Source organism: Abrus precatorius, unplaced genomic scaffold, assembly GCF_003935025.1.
Source record: "Abrus precatorius isolate BTA unplaced genomic scaffold, Abrus_2018 Scaffold11, whole genome shotgun sequence".
Lineage (NCBI taxonomy): Eukaryota > Viridiplantae > Streptophyta > Magnoliopsida > Fabales > Fabaceae > Abrus > Abrus precatorius.
Genome location: NW_020874303.1, coordinates 7,787,909 through 7,806,639, shown reverse-complemented (window position 1 = coordinate 7,806,639; position 18,731 = coordinate 7,787,909). Strand labels below are relative to the sequence as shown.

At 30.3% G+C, this 18,731-nt stretch overlaps 1 protein-coding gene across 2 annotated transcripts; it reads left to right on the top strand.

The window, feature by feature from the left end:
- The first annotated feature begins 4,288 nt into the window (after positions 1–4,288).
- On the top strand, positions 4,289–9,458 carry LOC113855419. Of its 2 annotated transcripts, XR_003502849.1 has the most exons (8): positions 4,289–4,744; positions 6,755–6,814; positions 6,960–7,208; positions 7,295–7,371; positions 7,829–7,905; positions 8,449–8,581; positions 8,667–8,875; positions 9,205–9,458. XR_003502849.1 is itself a non-coding variant. In XM_027487057.1 (7 exons), exons 1-7 carry the CDS (start codon positions 4,318–4,320, stop codon positions 8,820–8,822), a joined length of 1,179 nt encoding a protein of 392 aa, XP_027342858.1. In that variant the 5' UTR covers positions 4,289–4,317; the 3' UTR covers positions 8,823–8,946. The 2 variants fall into 2 exon arrangements, 1 of the variants encoding a protein (XP_027342858.1); XM_027487057.1 differs by lacking the exon at positions 9,205–9,458 and having other exon boundaries at positions 8,667–8,946.
- The last annotated feature ends 9,273 nt before the right edge of the window (positions 9,459–18,731 follow it).

Here is an 18,731-nt window from a genome sequence, read left to right as displayed (position 1 = left end):
TTCTCTGACATAATTCAATCTTGTTGTTTAAAAGATGTTGTTATGGTTTAGCACCATTATCGTGTTAATATATTTAATAAATTATTAGTTGATAGAGTTGAATAATAAATTCAATGAACATACAATTGAGCTTCTCATATTGAGCATTGCTCTAGTATCTCATAATGGATTAAGCTATTCATTTAGTTATATAATGAAAAGTTTGTAGTTTTATGACATAATTATGTAAGTTGTTTCTCATTACTAATTTTTCTGTGTATTATTGAGAAACATTAGTCATTAGACAAAAGTGAACTTTTCTTTACTCATGTTTATATATCTTATCTTCCACATGTAAGATATATTCAATTCATTAAAAATTAATTAATTTTAGTGAATAACAAATTAATATAACTATGATGAGATTAATATAAAAAAAAAGCTAATAAAAATATTTGTGTGTATGTATTTATTAAAAATAAATGAAGTAATTAATTTAAGGAAGATAAAACTATTAAGTTGGATGAAGCGCGTCATCTAAAAATAAGCTAACACTTGATCCATGTTGAATAGATGGCTTAAAAAGACATTGTTAAATCATTAACTTCAAATCTTTGTAATCTTGGATCATATTGAATCAAGGCACTAAAAAACTTATGTATAAAATACTTCTTAAACTTTCATGCTCACCGTCTAAAAGAAAATGTGATACACTAATAGCTTGAAAAAAATGACAAAACTTTTTTTACGCAATATTCACTTAAGTACAATATTCTCTTCCTCCCTTAACTCTCTTTTTACTCCACCCCACCACATACACAACTCTTCTCTTCCTCTCCTCACCTTCTCCTTATATCCAACTCCTCCAATCCTTCTTCTCCCACCTCTATACCACCCGCTCTCCCCATCCTAACCTCTTTTTTTTTCCACACTCAGCCCTCTCCTCCTCTTTTTCATGAGAAACATACAAAATTCATTTAAGCAAACTAAATTTGTTTAAGGGAATTTTTGGTAAAAAAAAAATTGTTATTTATTTTATTTTTGCTTAAGTAAAATAAAACTAGATGTCCAGTTATTACTACAATGGGAGAGGATCCAAATCTAACATTCTATTAGCTGTTATACCATTTGTCAAGGTCCTATAAAAAATAATATGACAATTAAGATATGCTTGCATATATCTATAGAAGTATAGTAGTTTGACTAAGTGTATGGTGCAAGGTGTTCTTGTTGCAGCAAGAGATGTCTCACTGTAGCGAGAAAGCCTTGGGAGGAAAACGTGAAACTGTCGCCTTCTCGCTGTAGCAAGAGAGCGACAATTTGGGGTGCAATTCTGGGAGCAGTCTCGCTATAGCGAAAGGGTCTTACTATAGCAAGATTCTGCAAAAATCATAGTGCAATTTTCTCTGAGATTTTCACTGCAGCAACGTTGTAGCGATAAGAGGCGTTGCTGCAGTGAAAGATGCTGTAATGAATGAAATTAGTGATGGACCTGTATCAGTGTCTTTGCAACAAGGGGGAGGATTGGGACACGTGGCAAATGATCATCATGAGGCTGAGAATAGGAGAAGTACACGTGTGAAGTTCACTAATTCTAGGCTACGTGGGTTTCAGTATGGAAAGTAAGGGGTATAAGTTTTCTGTTAGAGGAGAGAGAATGGGTATGGTATGAGTGATTTCATTCTTTTCTCTCTCTGGGTTTGGTTCCTGAGTGGAAACATTCTTCTGTCATTGCAGAGTTGTTCTGATATTATTGTGCATGGTTCATTTCTGTTGCAGGGCTTGATTCAGCAATAATATACCAGGCTTCCGTTTTCATTTCATTATACACTTAATTCCTTATTTTGTCTCGTACTTTTGATCATAACAGATGCTTTACTGTAGTGAGTGTGTCATGACCAGAATGTGATTTAAAGGGTTAGGGTTTGAGGGAATGGGTTATTTTACATTTTCCTTCCTTTCTTCTGCGATTCTCTCAATCTCAAACTCTATTTCACCGATTAAATTGCCTCCAAAGCCATTTGAGAGTAAGATTGAAGATTAAAAACAAGTTTGGGGCGTTTGAAAGTAAGTTTGTGAGTTAGGGTTTCAAGTTTTTATCTCCTTTTCTTTGATTTCTTGGTTTCTCATGGGATTTTTCTTATATTTAGGACAAAATTCGTTTGAGAAGCATGTTTATTGTTAAATTACGTTGTAGGTCTTCATTCGAGGTAAGGGAGGACTCTGCCCTATCTCATTGTGTTTGATTTACCGTTTATTTTGCTAAATATTGCAAATATGGCTGAGATAAAGGGAAAGAAATGTGTGTTGATGAAAATTATTGTGTGTTTAAATACAATGTGATGTGTGATAAGATAGTTGAACTCATTGTGGGTAATTGTGTATTGTGAAATGCCCTTGATTGGTGATTTAATAATGTGATTTGAATGTGGGCCTATGTGTCTTGTGCTGTGAATGAATATGGGCATGTGTGCTTGTATGAACATGAATATTGTGTGCAATTGAAATGTGTGTGAATGAGGCATGTTAAATACGGTTGTGAATATGCTATGAATAGTTCAGCGATATACTGGAGGTGTGGAAGATGGTGACGGTAGAAATACTTTGGGGAAGAGAGAGTGGTAGTGACACCAACAGTAAGCATGAATGCACCACAGGCTACACACTCTCCTCTTGACTAGACCTCTGACCAACATCTTTGTTAAGCGACTTGTGACTGCACACGTGTTATCTGTGATATGGGGGTAACCGACGACAATCCATTGTGTGAATCAGTGACCATAGTGCCACAGTGAGCATGACTATGTCCACTGAACGCACGTGTGTTTAAAAAATGTTTTGGTGCCGTGAGTGCATCGGTTATGAGTTGAAATGAAATTGCTTGAAAATGTTGCATGTGATTGACTATAACTAAATAGAATATGTGAGAATATACGTGGAATGTGTAAAGTGAATCTCTATGTTATGTGTGTGTTGGATAGTGTAGATTACTCACTCTTATATTTATTTTTCAGGTGACTAGGACGATTAGCACCATACTCAATAAAAGATGGATGAAACTACTATAAGACTTAGAAATTTATTTTTAAAAATTTGATGTATTAATTAAGTTTTATAGCAATCATTGATATAAAGTTGTAAATCATTCTTGTTTTAAAATATTTATTTGAACTTATATATTGAGAATTGTTTCAAATGAAAATTTTTATTATTCTTATTTTTTTAAAATTTATTTATTGAAAATTAAATTTAAAATATTATAATTAGCACAAGAATCTTTAATCTATAATATATAGACTAATAAATGAAAGAGTAGTTTCCATATTTTATTCACATCAATAATTTTGTTTAACTATGAAGCACAACTCTGGATGCATATTCTGTTTATTTTATTTTATAAAATAATAACTTACCTTTACTAGTCATGTAAAGATTTTTTTAAATGATTATTTTAAAATTAAAAATTTATTTAATTCAGCTTACTTTTTAAAACAATAATCACATGTTTTTTTATTAATTATTTGTAAAATACTTGATTATATTTTTAAATCAAATCTTCGTGTGATGAAATAAATTTCGGTAAGTGTTCAGTTAAAATATTTACTCATATGTATTCTTAAAGTACTTTAAATTATATAAAATGGACTCTTAGAGTGCGTGTATGTACTCTTAGAGTGCAGTGCATTTAGGTAAGCAGCTTAATTAAGTTTTAAAATTTTATTATATAAATTTAAGATGTGTTTAAATAATAACTTAATTTAACATTTATTTAATAAATTATTATTATATAAGAGGTTTATAACAACTAAATTAGACCATTAAAGTTTTTAACATAATTTAAATAAAATCAAGTTATATAAAAATTATTAAAATAAATTGAAAAGGGTTTATGAGAATAATATATATTTATAAACTCTTTAAAATACATATTTAATCATAAAATTTATTAAAATAAATTTAAAAATTATTTCAATAAATATATTAAAAATTAAATAAAAAAAGTTTAAAAATTTACAAAAATTATTAACTATTTTTGTAAACCTTTTAAAGTGCCCTTTTAGTATCTATAAAATCATGCCTGATATAAATTCTAACATAGTGAAATGGTATGAGTGTTTTTTTTAATGCTGAAAATTTTTATCTTTAATTATTTCTAAAATAGTAATATTACTATTTTGCAAATTAATTTATAAAATCAATTTGTTTTTTTTAAAGAAAATAGCATGATAGTTTATACCTTTTATTTGAAACTTTACAGTAGGAATAAAAATAAAATGTGCCCCTTATTTATTGGCAATCAGTCACAGTCCCAGTAACCTTTTTTATTTTCAGTGTTTCATGGCTGTTCATACAGTTTCCCCAAACCTCGAAATTTCCCCTTACTGTGTTGTTTCCCCTCCATTTTCCCTCGGATTTTCCCGCAATTTCCCTCGCGCGACTCGAAGGCCCTTCCACGTACGCAGGGCCTTCCGAGAATGGCGAGAGTACGAGGAGGCCGTAAAGCGGAAGGACCTCGCTGGAGCTCTCAGGTTCCTTAAGTCCCTCGAAACGGAGCGCACGGTCGAGTCGTTCGTCGACGGCGCTTCTCCGGTGGCCGAGTCGACTCGGCTCCGTTTCCTGGAGTTGGAGCGGTTCAGACCGCAGAGGAATTGGGAGGTTCTGGACACGTGCTTGAATGCTGACGACATGAAGCTGGTCTCTAACGCTTACAAGTTCCTCAGAGATAGAGGTTTCTTGCCTAATTTTGGTAAATGCAGGAATATTGGTGAGTTTTCATCATTTAATAATTATAAGAGTGAATATCAAGTCACTTCAATAGTAACTTTGGATAATTATTCTACTTAATTTTTTGAAATTTTACCATTTCAAAATTTCTCTGTATAAGGATATTTATAAAATTTTATATAGTTCAGATACTAAACACTTTATCCGGATACTTTATTTTAATATAAATTATATTTTTAAAATATAAATAAATATACGAGTGTATAATTTATCAAAAGTTATGCATGATCAGTATGTTAATATTACATTTTTCATCGGTTAGAATAGTAAAATTCAACATTCATAAAAGTTATTTAGCGTAGTAATTTTGAGAAGAGTTTCTCGCAGAGTAACTTAATCCTTACTACTACTACTAGTAATAATAATAATCAACCCCATAGGGTTTAATAGTACACTTAACTCTTTAGATTCATATAACATAATAAGAAACCAGGATATGTTTGTGTTAATGGAAAGGGTATATGTTATCATAAATTGAAGAAGGTTTACAGTGTGTTGAAAAAAGATATAATAATGAGTGTAATATTGTTAAATTCTAAAGGGTATGCGGGTAAATTATCCTAATAAAAATGGATGCCTTAGATGGGCACATAGTTTAAGCCATTTTTTGGTCCATTTTGTGTATAAGGGATGCAATACTTTAGTTTTGTTAAACATTAGATCATAGTGTCAATAACATGATTTTTGTTAGTTAGAAAACAAATTATGAGTTATTACTTAATGGCTTAAGCTTAGAGCATTGCTCATTCTTAATAGGATGTTAGAGCCTTTATGATCAAGTAGTTTCATTGTGGAACATTCGCATGAGGTTGAGTACTTGAGTGGTGTGTCAAATGTAAAGCAATCACAAGCTCTTACCCTACAGCTTAACATTACATGGAGCTTCTATTGATCGAGTGGTTTTGTTACCAGTTTCTTGCTAGACGTAAAACCAAATTGATTATTTGTGATTCCAGTTTCTTCTTTAGTCTATTCTCAATTACCTTTTCATATAACTTCATATGTGCTCATAAGTTTTGTTCCTTTATAGTTTGCACAATTGTGAAAGTACTGGTTTGTAAACCAGATTTAAAAAACAGTACAATGATTACACAGTGTTTCCCCCTAACAAGGAGTTTCCTCTGTCAAAAGATCACAAACAACAAGCTGATGCAATGAGTCAATCACTGCCTCCTATGGGTCTCTCACACAAAATGTATAACACTATAACTGACACACAAATCCAAGGACACAAATACTACAGAAACACTAATAATTCAGATCCATAACTACTGCCTAACTAACTACCTAAAGACACAAATACTGAACAAATACTAATAATTCTAGCTTACCGAGTCTCAGTCTGCCTATCCCTTCACATAAGCTTTCCAAGGTCTATCAAAAAACATAAAATTCTCTGAAAGTCTCATATTTCAGAAACTTGGGGATAATATTATAAATCTCATTGCATAAGTTCAATATAAACTAGAGAGTAGAAACTATCGCAATTCACCATGGAGGCCTCACTACCGTAGTAAAAACTCCACGACATGCTTCTTTCATATTTTGTCCAGATTCTGCCACAGCGTTGAACATTGGTTTAAAGTACTGTATGTGTGATTTTTTGTTCATAAGCTGTGCTTTATTTGTTTTTTGTTGGAGTTTGTGACCTGTGAAAATGTATTTATAATATTTTAGCTATCTGCTGTCATTCACATATGTGATGTATTCAGTGAAATTAACAGTTCCTTTTCTTATCATATGATCAAAGTCATAATACTGGATTTCTGGTTCTATGTTTCAATCAAAGCAATCATTTCTGGCTACACATTTTTTAAGTTTACCAAATGGATGCTTATTGGTATGAACTTTTTTTTTGTTTATTAGTTGTTTTCTATAATCATTATATGTTATAATGCTTAATATGATATATGATGAAGCTTTTTGTTCAATAACTGGAATTTTTTCCTATATATTTTCTCCCCCATTTTCTGATGTCCATCTTGTATAGTTTTGGAGGGACCAAGGAATGTAACACCTGATGTCTTGAGCTCCTCAACTGGTTTGGAAGGTGCATATACGAATTTCTCCCCTTAGCTGAAAATTGCTAAGAGTCTCAATTTCAGTCCTGTGACATTGGGATGATTAACATTTTTTTACAGTTCTACGATGCTAAAAATAGTTCTATATAATTTTCCCTTCCTTCTTTTGTGCAGTAACTAAACTTGCTCCAAAGAAGTGGGGTCTGTCAGATGGTTCAAGCACTGTTTTGGTTGCTTTTCTTTGCGGGGCATCCTTTCTACTATCACAAGGAATTGACATCAGGCCCAACCTTGCAGCGATATTAGGTCTAGCCATTGCAGATGCTATATTTCTGGGTGGTACCTGTTTAGCTCAAATCTCAAGTTACTGGCCACCATATAGGCGTCGAATCCTTGTTCATGAAGCAGGACATCTTCTAACAGGTACATTTTGGATCATATTTGATCCCCCCATCATTATGTGCTGCCATATATTACATCTCACGTGCTCCATCCTAATGAAATGTCAGCTTATTTGATGGGTTGCCCAATTCGGGGGGTGATTTTAGACCCAATAGTTGCAATGCAAATGGGCATTCAAGGACAGGTATTATTTTCATTTTTTTATTTATGATATGACAATTTATTGGTTCAGATGGTTCCTATTGGTAGTATCCAATGTATTATTTCTATGTCGCTATTTGGTTATTCTTATGCATTTGTCAGTTTGATTGAGATATTTGGTAGTTGGTATTAATGCAAAAAAGTACTTTCGAGCAAAGTCTGAGTTTACTGCTCTACTAATAGCCCTCTTTTTATGCTACAACATATAAAATTGGTGGTAATGATAATTGTTCTCACCAAAAAATGGTACAATTTTCGCCCATTGATCTTAGCTGAAGAATGGATTATTTGTATTTGTTTACACTTCTATGCTTACAAGTCTCAAAGTCTAGATTTTATTTCCTGTTCTACTATAATCTTTATTTGCACGATATGCTTCCAAATTTTCATTCCTTTAGGTATTTAACATCATTTCACTTGCAGTAAATCCTTATTTTTAGGCAGGGACTCAGTTTTGGGACGAGAAAGTTGCCAATGACCTTGCCCAAGGCCGACTTGATGGTACAGCTTTTGACAGGTGGGTATAACACTATATATCTTTATGTTGAATCAACCACTGAAAGAATAGAAGGGTTATTTATGTGATTGAATGGTGCACTGGTTAGGGTGGATTTACGTTGTGATAGATGTTTACAGGAAATTAGTCAAACAAATTGAGTTTGATTTTACCTGACACTTTAGTAGTACAGTCTCTTTGCCTTAGAATTCAGAAAACACTTTCCAACTGATACTGAACATTCTCCCAAGCTATTATTCGTGAGGTTAGTTGAACCGTAAAAGTCAAGTTAAATGATTTTATTCCTAGCTATAGCTTCATCAGTTATCAATTCCCGACTCCTGTTTCAATTCTGGTCAGTATCACCGTATTCACTTACAAACTTTCCTTCTGGCCCAAGTAGCTTTGTGTTGATTGAGATAATAAACAGAAACAAATTATGGCAGGAAGTTTTGGACTGATCCCCCCTTCTACCCTTGCCCATTTTTTTTTTCTTTTCTTGTTTTTCTTCATTTTTTGCAGGCTTTCAAGTGATACTGATGCTTTATGTAACCAATGCTTTAGGTACTGCATGGTTCTTTTTGCTGGAATTGCAGCTGAAGCTCTTGTTTATGGTGAGGCAGAGGGTGGAGAAAATGATGAAAACCTATTTAGAAGCATCTGTCTTCTTCTTGAGCCCCCATTGTCTATAGCTGAGGTCTTTCCACAACTGATGCGTTTGGTTTGATGCTTTTTTATCTGTGATACTAAAATATAAACCTTCATATTCTTGCATTGAGCAGATGTCCAATCAGGCAAGATGGTCAGTTTTACAATCTTATAATTTGCTCAAGTGGCATAAAGATGCACACCGAGCTGCTGTTAAAGCATTGGAAAGCCGTGGCAGTCTGAGTGTTGTAATTAGGAGGATCGAGGAGACTTTGTATTCCAAAGAATGAGCCTCACAAGTTTTTAGTAAAAGCAGCATTTTCATTTTTCAAGTTGTTTACAGGTTAGCACCTCTTCTGGCCTTCTTACTATGGAATTATGAGTGTGTATGCTCGTTTTCCTTTTAGTAAATACCCCAATTTATACTTTGAATTTATTTTTTTGACCCAGTTTACTCGCTGAAACAATTGAAAGTCACCAATAGTCCTTCAAAATTATAAATGAAAGAGATTTTAGTCCTATCTATTGAATGTAAGGACTAAAGTGTTTTTAAAATGGTGATTGTTTTTTTCAGGGATCAAAGTGTCCCCTGATTTTTTTTCAGGGGCCAATTTGGATATTCGCTCTTTTTTTTAATCTTTCAAGTAATTTGTTTCACTATCTCTGGGGCAGGGTTCTGGCTACGGATCTGAAAGGGAAGCTGATTTTTACTGATCTTTATGTACTATATAACAGATGTGTCACATCTCTTACGCCATGTCTACCATAATAGACGCAACCAAATGAATAGTTTCTTCATCAACAACTTTTCTGTTCACCGAGGCTGGTCCCCACTTGCACTGGACATGGTTAATAAATAATGCCATTAGAGAGTGTGTCATCGTGAAATGGCAGTTAGCTTATCTTCAGAGTAATTCTGAGCCGTCCTAAGGTTTTATGTCATTTTGACATGCATTTCTACTCGTGGGGAATCAATCACGAGTTTTAAAAAGTGGTTTGTAAATAACTCTTGCAGAAAATATTTCCAGAAATGAGCCATTTTTTGATAACTTTATTTTTCTTCACTGTTCCTTAATGGGAGTCCCAACCTTGCATTATTACCCCGTTGTCGAAAATTAAGCCACTGGTTCGATCCCATGCATCAATGGTTTGAAAATATAGCTACTGGCTATCATTTTCTTGAAAAATATCGTGCGTAAATTGCGTATAATAAATTTGAATTTTGACTAGTTTGATCATCACACGTTGAAAAATGGTAGTGTGGGGGTGAACCCCAACATCCCTTCTCTTCTTTCATTTTCATCGCCTCACGCTTGGTATATGCAATTGGGTGCAATGCGTTATACACTAGGTCCAAAATATGTGAGAATTAATCCAATATGTCTGATTAGTTTATTTTGGACTTCAATAATTTTCTCTAGCTGATTTTATCTTCACTTGTAGTGATACTAGGTAACAATCGCACCAGCGCTATACATTACCCCTTTCTTTCCATTGTAGGTTCTCAATCCAATTCCTATCTAAGATAGTAAGAACCTTCATTTTCTTTTTTTATATATTGTCTCCGTTAGGTAAAACCCTTTTTTAATTTTACCTCTACAAGGTCTCCATCAACACATAGTTGACTATCAATATCAGAGAGCATAAGATCCATTCTACCATTAATAAGGAGAACATAAAATACAGGTAGAAGGCACTATCCTCACGAGTCGGGTCCAACTATGGTAAACGACAGTTCAGAGACCTGAATCCCACGTGAAACTGACACATAGGTTATTTAAAAGCTCTGTTAATTACTTGTTTTAGGAGTCATGTTGCACACGGTACCAAAAATTTTCTCTCAAACATGGAAATGTATTGTAACACACTGGCATGCATGATGAGTATTAACAAAAAGCAGTATGAACACAACTCTTAGCCTCTGTATTTCCAGAACCATCGTTGCTAGGTACTTGCTTTAAACGAATCCTTTTGTGTACAAGAATGAAGAGAGGAAAGCCAAACACGGAAATGCATTGCCACAACATGAAGGGTATGATTGATTATTTTTATGAGATCACATTTGCTCCATTTTAAAGAGATTTTATAAGAAAAACATAACCACTTTAAATTACTCTTCAACATAATTAATTTTACTTAAAATTAACTTTTACCTAACGTAATAAATTGTATTTTTGAATTAAATTAAAAATTTATGTTAAATTTTACTACCAACTACTTCAAAGACAAATTTCCTATCATATGGTATGACTTTAAACCCAATTTTACTAGAGCAGAGAAAAGCATAGAAGCAATTTCCTCCTCAACTGCTGGTACCTGTACATTGATAAGATAATCAACAGTGAGTCAAGGTTTCTCTTCACCCTTTCATTGTTGGTTTTTGCTTTTCTCTGAGAAGAAATGGGCCTCTTAGATAACAAGACCTTGGGACTAGTGTTGTTTATCTTGCATTTTCTCTTATCAGTTCTCTTGTTTCCTCTTTACATGCAACCAGAACCCCCTGAGGTTACTCTATGCTTAGGTGTCATCCCTTGCTTTATCTTGGTTTATGCCACTTTTGTTTGGCGAGATGGTACGTACATGCAAAAGGGCTATTTGTTACCATTTGAGAGTGAAGTCAGTGAAGAAAAAAAAAAATTGATTAGCTTTTGAAAGTTTGAGAAAATGGGCAACTTTCAGGTGCATGTTTTTTAGCCTTGTTCCAACTGCAAGTTGATGAATTTTTGTTCAAGTTGATGGTTGCAGATAGACAAGATGTGAGATTGTGAGGAGAAATTTGTAGATAGTCAAAATTATGTAAGTGAAGTTTTTATTGTGGTTTGTAATACTCATCATTTTGTAGTAAACGATTTACTTGTGCTTCTTCAAGAATGATTAACATTGCTTGAGAGCATGCATTTAGAGGTTACAATTGCCACTAACTTCTTAGTGAAAAAAAAATGGTTTTTCTATTTATTAGTTATCCACCACAATGGCATGTTTGCTCCATTGGCATCTAAAACAGTTGTTAATGGCAGAACTGAGTGGGGTGATGGAGATAGAAACACTTGATGAGACTTCCCATATCATTGCCTCAATTAGAGAAAAGGGGGTTCTTAGGTTTAATACACTCTCAACAATTGAGATTTGGTTTAAATTATTTAATTTTACTTTAATCAATGGCTTGTGCAGTTATCCTACCCATTTGTTAATTTTTAAGTGGAATTAAAGTAGTATTCTTAGTATAAACATTAGGGGTCAAGTAAAAAGTAAAGAGGGATGTATGAATTTAGCCGGTACTCACATGGAAAAGGGCTACACTCAATTGCTTTGTCTTGCATTTTTTTGTCAGAAACCATTGGCTGTGGTTTGTGGTTTTCCTGCTAAATAGTTACTTCTTACTACTGTATTTCCTGAACATCACACACAAAGTCATATGCTGGATTTCTTTTCACTAGATGCTTTGTTTCCTTGGAATATAGATGCTTTAATTATTGACTCATATGACCTTGACCTTTTCTTTGGATGCTACTGCCTAGGGGAGTGTTTATACTTATTAGTATATATGTTCTTTTCGTCCTGTCTGTTAAATACTCCCGTTGTGATATGATATCTTATGGTTCATGGCTGAGCTGAGACTTGGTGATGTCATTGATATTCGGAAATAACATAGGTAATATGATTTGAGGCTCGAATGCTCTTATGAGTTTTGAGTCCTGCTATAGTTTGTTACTGTTGTCATTTGGTTATTCAAGACACAGGTCCATAGTTCTTTTCTTGGGCAAGGAAAGTGTGTAATCACATTAAATTTACAAAGGGCATATTCATATCTTGTCCTTCAATTACATTGCTGTTCTTCTTAACTGGGCCATTTTGCTGAAAGAAATCGGATTGAAATCTAATCCAACTTTTTTAGCTCACAATCTGGCTCCATTTTCAAGCCAATGATAAGAGCAAGAAAAATAATTAATTTATTACATTTGTCATTATATTGCTATAATTGAGTTTCAAAAGCAATTAATTTTAAAAGACTGATTTGAAGAAAATTGCTTCAAAACCAAAATAAGAGAAGGATAATGTCAAATTGTGACCGACACCTTCTCTCATATAATTTTGGTCTATTGTAAAAAAAGTCTTCCCTTATTGTTTTCTGAGTTATAAACTAGTGCAAGTGGAAGTGCCCTCCCCATATACTGCAGTGTTTGTATTTGTAATTTATAGAAAAGGAGAGCTCTATACTGCCCTTCAGTTAAGGCCTCTCATGGTTAGTTGGCCTAATGTCTGTTTGTATAATGAAGTTTTGGCACAATTGATAAATTTTTACTTCACATAAAGTGTTATACACCGACCCCAACAGGCCATTAATCAGTACCATTGACTCCTATAGTTTTTGGATGGGTCTAGTGGTTTTGGTCCTTATGGAATCTCGGCGTGACCTTATGATGAATGGCATGGCAAAACTCTCATACTCTGTATTTTTCATTCTTTTAGTTTCACATTGAACAATTATCACGTATATATAAAATTTATATATTATTTACATCTCACTGAGATTGGTCAAGAGAATCAAATTTAAATTTTTCAAACATCTTATGCTTGGTGTTTTTTTTATTAGAAAAAAGTTCATTAAATTTTTATTTTATTTTTATAATTTAAAAAAAACTCGAAATTCAAATTACAAACTCCTCTTAAGCACAATATTTTTTATTAGAAAAAGATTCATTAAATTTTTATTTTTTTTGGTAATTTGGAAAAACTCTCATACTACCCATGCCATGTGCTTTTAGTCCCAGTCCCACATTGAATATTTATTACATATATGTAGAATTTATATATTTTTAATATCTCAAAGTGATTGGCCAAGTTTAAGAGATTTGAATTCTAAGGCTCCTGAACCTCTTAGGCTTAACATTTTTTTATTAGAAAAAGGCTCATTAATTTTGTAAATTTATATTTTATTTTTGTAATTTAAAAAAACTTTAAATTCAAATTCTAAACTCCTCTTAGCCTTGGCATTTTTTTATTACAAGAAAGCCCATTAAATTTATAAATTTGTATTTTATTTTTATAATTTAAAAAATTCTCATATTATGTATTCTACAAGCTTTTAGTCTTACATTGAATAATTAACACATATATGTAGAATTTATATATTGTTGATGAGTCAAAGTAATTGGTCAAGTTTAAGAGATTGAAATTTCAAACTACTAAAACCTATTAGACTTAGCACCTTTTTATTAGAAAAAGTTTGATTAAATTTGTATTTTATTTTTGTAATATAGAAAAACTAGAGATTCAAATTCCAAACTCCTCTTAGACTTTGCCTTTTTTTTTTTATTAGAAAAAGGTCTATTAAATTTTTATTTTTTTATAATTTAGAAAAACTCATACTCTGCATTCTTTGTGATTTTAGTCCCATATTTAATAATTATCACCTATATGTAAAATTTATATATTGTTGAAGTCTAAAAGTGATTGGCCAAGTTTAAGAGATTTGAATTACAAAGCCCTTGAATCTTTTAAGCTTGACATTTTTTTTATTAGAAAAAGGCCCAAATTAGTAAATTTGTCTCTTATTTTTATAATTTAGAAAAACTCGAGATTTAAATTCTAAACTCTTCTTAAACTTGGCATTTTTTTTTATTAGAAAAAGATTCAATAATTTTTTTTTGTAATTTAGAAAAACTCTCATATTATGTATTCTACGAGCTTTTAGTCCCACATTGAATAATTATCTCATTTATGTAGAATTTATATATTGTTGACTTCTCAAAGAAATTGACCAAGTTAAAGATTAAATTATAAAGCACTTGAAACTTTTTAGACTTGTCTTTTCTTAATTAAAAACATACTCATTAAATTTTTTTTTATTTTTGTAATTTAGAAAAATTCGAGATTGAAATTCTAAACTCCTCTTAGGCTTGACGATTATTTTTATAAAAAGGCCCCTTAATTTTTTATTTTTTAATCATTTAGAAAAACTCACATACTATGCATTTTTTGTTCTTTTAGTCCCACATTGAATAATTATCAGCTATATGTAGAATTATATATTGTTGAAGTCTTAAAGTGGTTGGCCAAGTCTAAAAAATTTCAAATATAATGCTCCTGAATTAGGCTTGACATTTTCTTATTAGAAATAGACCCATTAAATTTGTATTTTATTTTTAGAATTTAGAAAAACTCGATATTCGAATTTCAAACTCCTCTTAGGCTTGACATTTTTTTTTATTAGAAAATGACCCAACAAATTTTTATTTTTTTTGTAATTTATAAAAACTCTCATACTATGCATTTGACGAGCTATTAGTCACGCATTGAATAATTATCACATATATGTAAAATTTATATATTATTGACACCTCAAAGTTATTGACTAAGTTAAAGAGATTAAAATTTTAAAGTACTCGAACGTAAAATTTATATATTGTTGACATCTTAAAGTTATTAACCAAGTTAAAGAGATTAAAATTTTAAAGCACTTGAACCTATTAGACTTAACGCATTTTTTTCTTAGAAAAAGGCCCATTAAATTAGTAAATTTGTACCTTATTTTTTTAATTTAGAAAAACTCAAGATTAATATTTCAAACTCCTCTTAGGCTTGACATTTTTTATTAGAAAAAAACTCATTAAATTTATAAATTTGTATTTTATTTTTGGAATTTAGAAAAACTTAAGATTCGAATTTCAAACTCTCGTACTATGTATTCTACGAGCTATTAGTCTCACATTGAATAATTATCACATATACGTAGAATTTATATATTATTAATCTCTTAAAGTGATTGGCTAAGTTTAAGAGATTAAAATTCTAAACCACTCAAACTTTTTAGACTTAGCACATTTTTATTAGAAAAATATCCATTAAATTTGTGAATTTGTGTTTTATTTTTGTAATTTAGAAAAACTCAAGATATAAATTCCAAACTCCTCTTAGGCTAAGCGCATTTTTATTAAAAAAATATCCATTAAATTTGTTTTTATTTTTGTAATTTAGAAAAACTTGAGATTGAAATTCTAAACTCCTATTAGGCTTGGTGTTTTGTTATTAGAAAAGGACAATTAATTTTTTATTTTTTAATCATTTAGAAAAACTCTCATACTATGTATATTTTGTTCTTTTGGTCCTACATTGAATAATTATCACTTATATGTAGAATTTGTATTCTTTTAGACTTAGTACATTTTTATTAAAAAAGACCTATTAAATTTGTGAATTTCTATTTTTTTTTTGTAATTTAGAAAAACTCGAGTCAAATTCAAAATTCCTCTTATACTATGTGTTCTTTGTGTTTTTAGTTTCATGTTGAATAATTATCACATATATGTAAAATTTATATATTGTTGATGTCTCAAAGTGATTGGCTAAGTTTTTTTTATTAGAAAAAAGCTCATTAAATTATTATTTTATTTTTATAATTTATAAAGACTTGAGATTCAAATGTTAAACTCCTTTTAGGCTTGACATTTTTTTTATTAGAAAAAGACTTTATAAATTTTTATTTAGTTTTTGTAATTTAGAAAAACTCTCATACTATGCGTTTCTACTTTCTTTTAGTCCTATATTGAAAAATTATTACATATATGTAGAATTTATATATTGTTGAAGTCTAAAAGTGATTTACTAGGTCTAGGAGATTTGAATTCCAAAGTCTCCAAACTTGTTAGGATTGACATTTTTTTATGATAAAAAGGCCAATTAAATTTGAAAATTTGTATTTTATTTTTAAAATTTAAAAAAACTTGAGATTCAAATTCCAAATTCCTTTTAGGCTTGACGTTTTTTTATTAGAAAAACATTCAATAATTTCTTGTTTTTTTATAATTTAGAAAAACTCTCATACTATACATCTATGAGCTTTTAGTTGCACATTAAATAATTATCACATATATGTAGAATTTATTTATTGTTGACGTTTCAAAGTGATTTACCAAGCTTAAGAGATTAAAATTTGAAAGCAGTCTAACCTGTTATACTTATCCTTTTTATTAGAAAAAGACCTATTAAATTTGTATTTTATTTTTATAATTTAGAAAAACTCGAGATTCAAATTCCAAACTTCTCATGGGCTTGGCGTTTTTTATTAGAAAAAGACCCAATAAATTTTTATTTATTTTGTAATTTAAAAAAATTGTCATACTATGTATTCTACCAGCTTTTAAAATTGAATAATTATTACATATATGTAGAATTTATATATTGTTGTCATCTCAAAGTGATTGACTAAGTTTAAGAGATTAAAATTAAAAGCACTCAAACGTGTTAGACTTGACTCCTTTTTATCAGAAAAAAGCTCATTAAATTTGTATTTTATTTTTGTAATTTAGAAAAGCTCGAGACTCAAATTCCAAATTCTCTCTTATGCTATGTATTATTTGTGTTTTTAGTCTCACATTGAATAATTATCATATATATGTAGGATTTATATATTGTTGATGACTCAAAGTGATTGGCTAAGTTTAAAATATTCAAATTTCAAAATCTTCAAACCCGTTAAGCTTAGCATTTTTTTTTATTAGAAAAAGACTTGTTAAATTTGTATTTTATTTTTGTAATTTATAAAAACTCAAGATTCAAATGGCAAACTCCTGTTAAGCTTGATGTTTTTTTAATAGAAAAAGACCCTATAAATTTTTTATTTTTTTTTATCATTTAGAAAAACTCTCATACTATGTATTTTTTGTTCGTTTAGTCCCACATTGAATAATTATCACCTATATGTAGAATATATATATTGTTGAAGTCTCAAAGTAATTGGCCAAATTTAAGAAATTTAAATTCTAATGCCCTTGATATTTTTTTATTTGAAAAAAGTCCATTAAATTTGTAAATTTGTATTTTATTTTTTGAAATATAGAAAAACTCAAGATTTAAATTTTAAACTCCTCTTAGGTTTGATATTTTTTTTACTAGAAAATAACCCAATTTTTTATTTTTTTTGTGATTTAGAAAAACTCTCATACTATGCATTTTATAGCTATTAGTAGCATGTTGAATAATTATTATATATGTAAAATTTATATATTGTTGACGTTTAAAAGTTGTTAGCTAAGTTTAAGAGATTAAAATTTCAAAGCACTCAAACCTTTTAGACTCCTCTATTAAATTTTTCTTAAAAAAAGGTCCATTAAATTTGTATTTTAATTTTATAATTTATAAAAATTTGAGATTTTGATTCTACACTCCTCTTAAGCTTGACAGTTTTTTTTATTAGAAAAGACCCATTAAATGTTTATTTTTTTTGTAATATAAAAAAATTCTTATACTATACATTTTACGTGCTTTTAGTCTTACATTAAATAATTATTACATATATGTAAGATATTCAAATTCCAAAGTCTTTCAACTTGTTAGGCTTGACATTTTTTTATTAGAAAAAAGCCTATTAAATTTAGATTTTATTTTTGTAATTTAGCAAAACTTGAGATTTAAATATCAGCTCTTAGGCTTGATATTTTTTTTATTAGAAAAAGATTTATGAAATTTTTATTTTATTTTTGTAATTTATGTATTGTTGATATCTTTTATTCTTCGTGCTTTTAGTTCTACCTTGAATAATCATCACTAGAATTTGGATATTTGGATATTGTGTACATTTCAAAAGTGATTGCCCAAGTTTAAAATATTTTAATTCTAAACTCTTCAAACCTATTAAGTTTAGTGTTTTTTTATTAGAAAAAGATCTATTAAATTTGTATTTTATTTTTGTAATTTAAAAAAATTTGAGATTTAAATTTCAAACTCCTCTTAATCTTTGCCTTTTTGTTTAGAAAAAGGTTTTACCCTGCTTTGAGAACTGACAAATATATTTCATATATTTTTTTTATTAAATCACATTGAGAATGAAAACTAAGGAAAAGAGAACATGATTAAATCATATTGGAGTCTGGCCACATGTATTGGTTCCAAATCAAACAATCAAATAATCAAAATACCAGAAACTCCTGAACTGGGTCATTTTGCTTGCTATGATAGTTTTAATAACTAAGATTCATTTCAATTCATTCTATTCCTCTACACTATTCACTTCCCATACTGCAAACTTTCACCAAAAGAGAAAAGAAAAATTCATGCCAACATATGCACGCACCATTCAAAGTTATTAGCTATAACAAAAAGTTCAGTCTACTTCATATCATTAGACTAAGCACAAATGTAGGGAAAAACCAAAAGAGGCAATGGATTCAACTTAAATCTGTCATTCACAAGTCACGCAG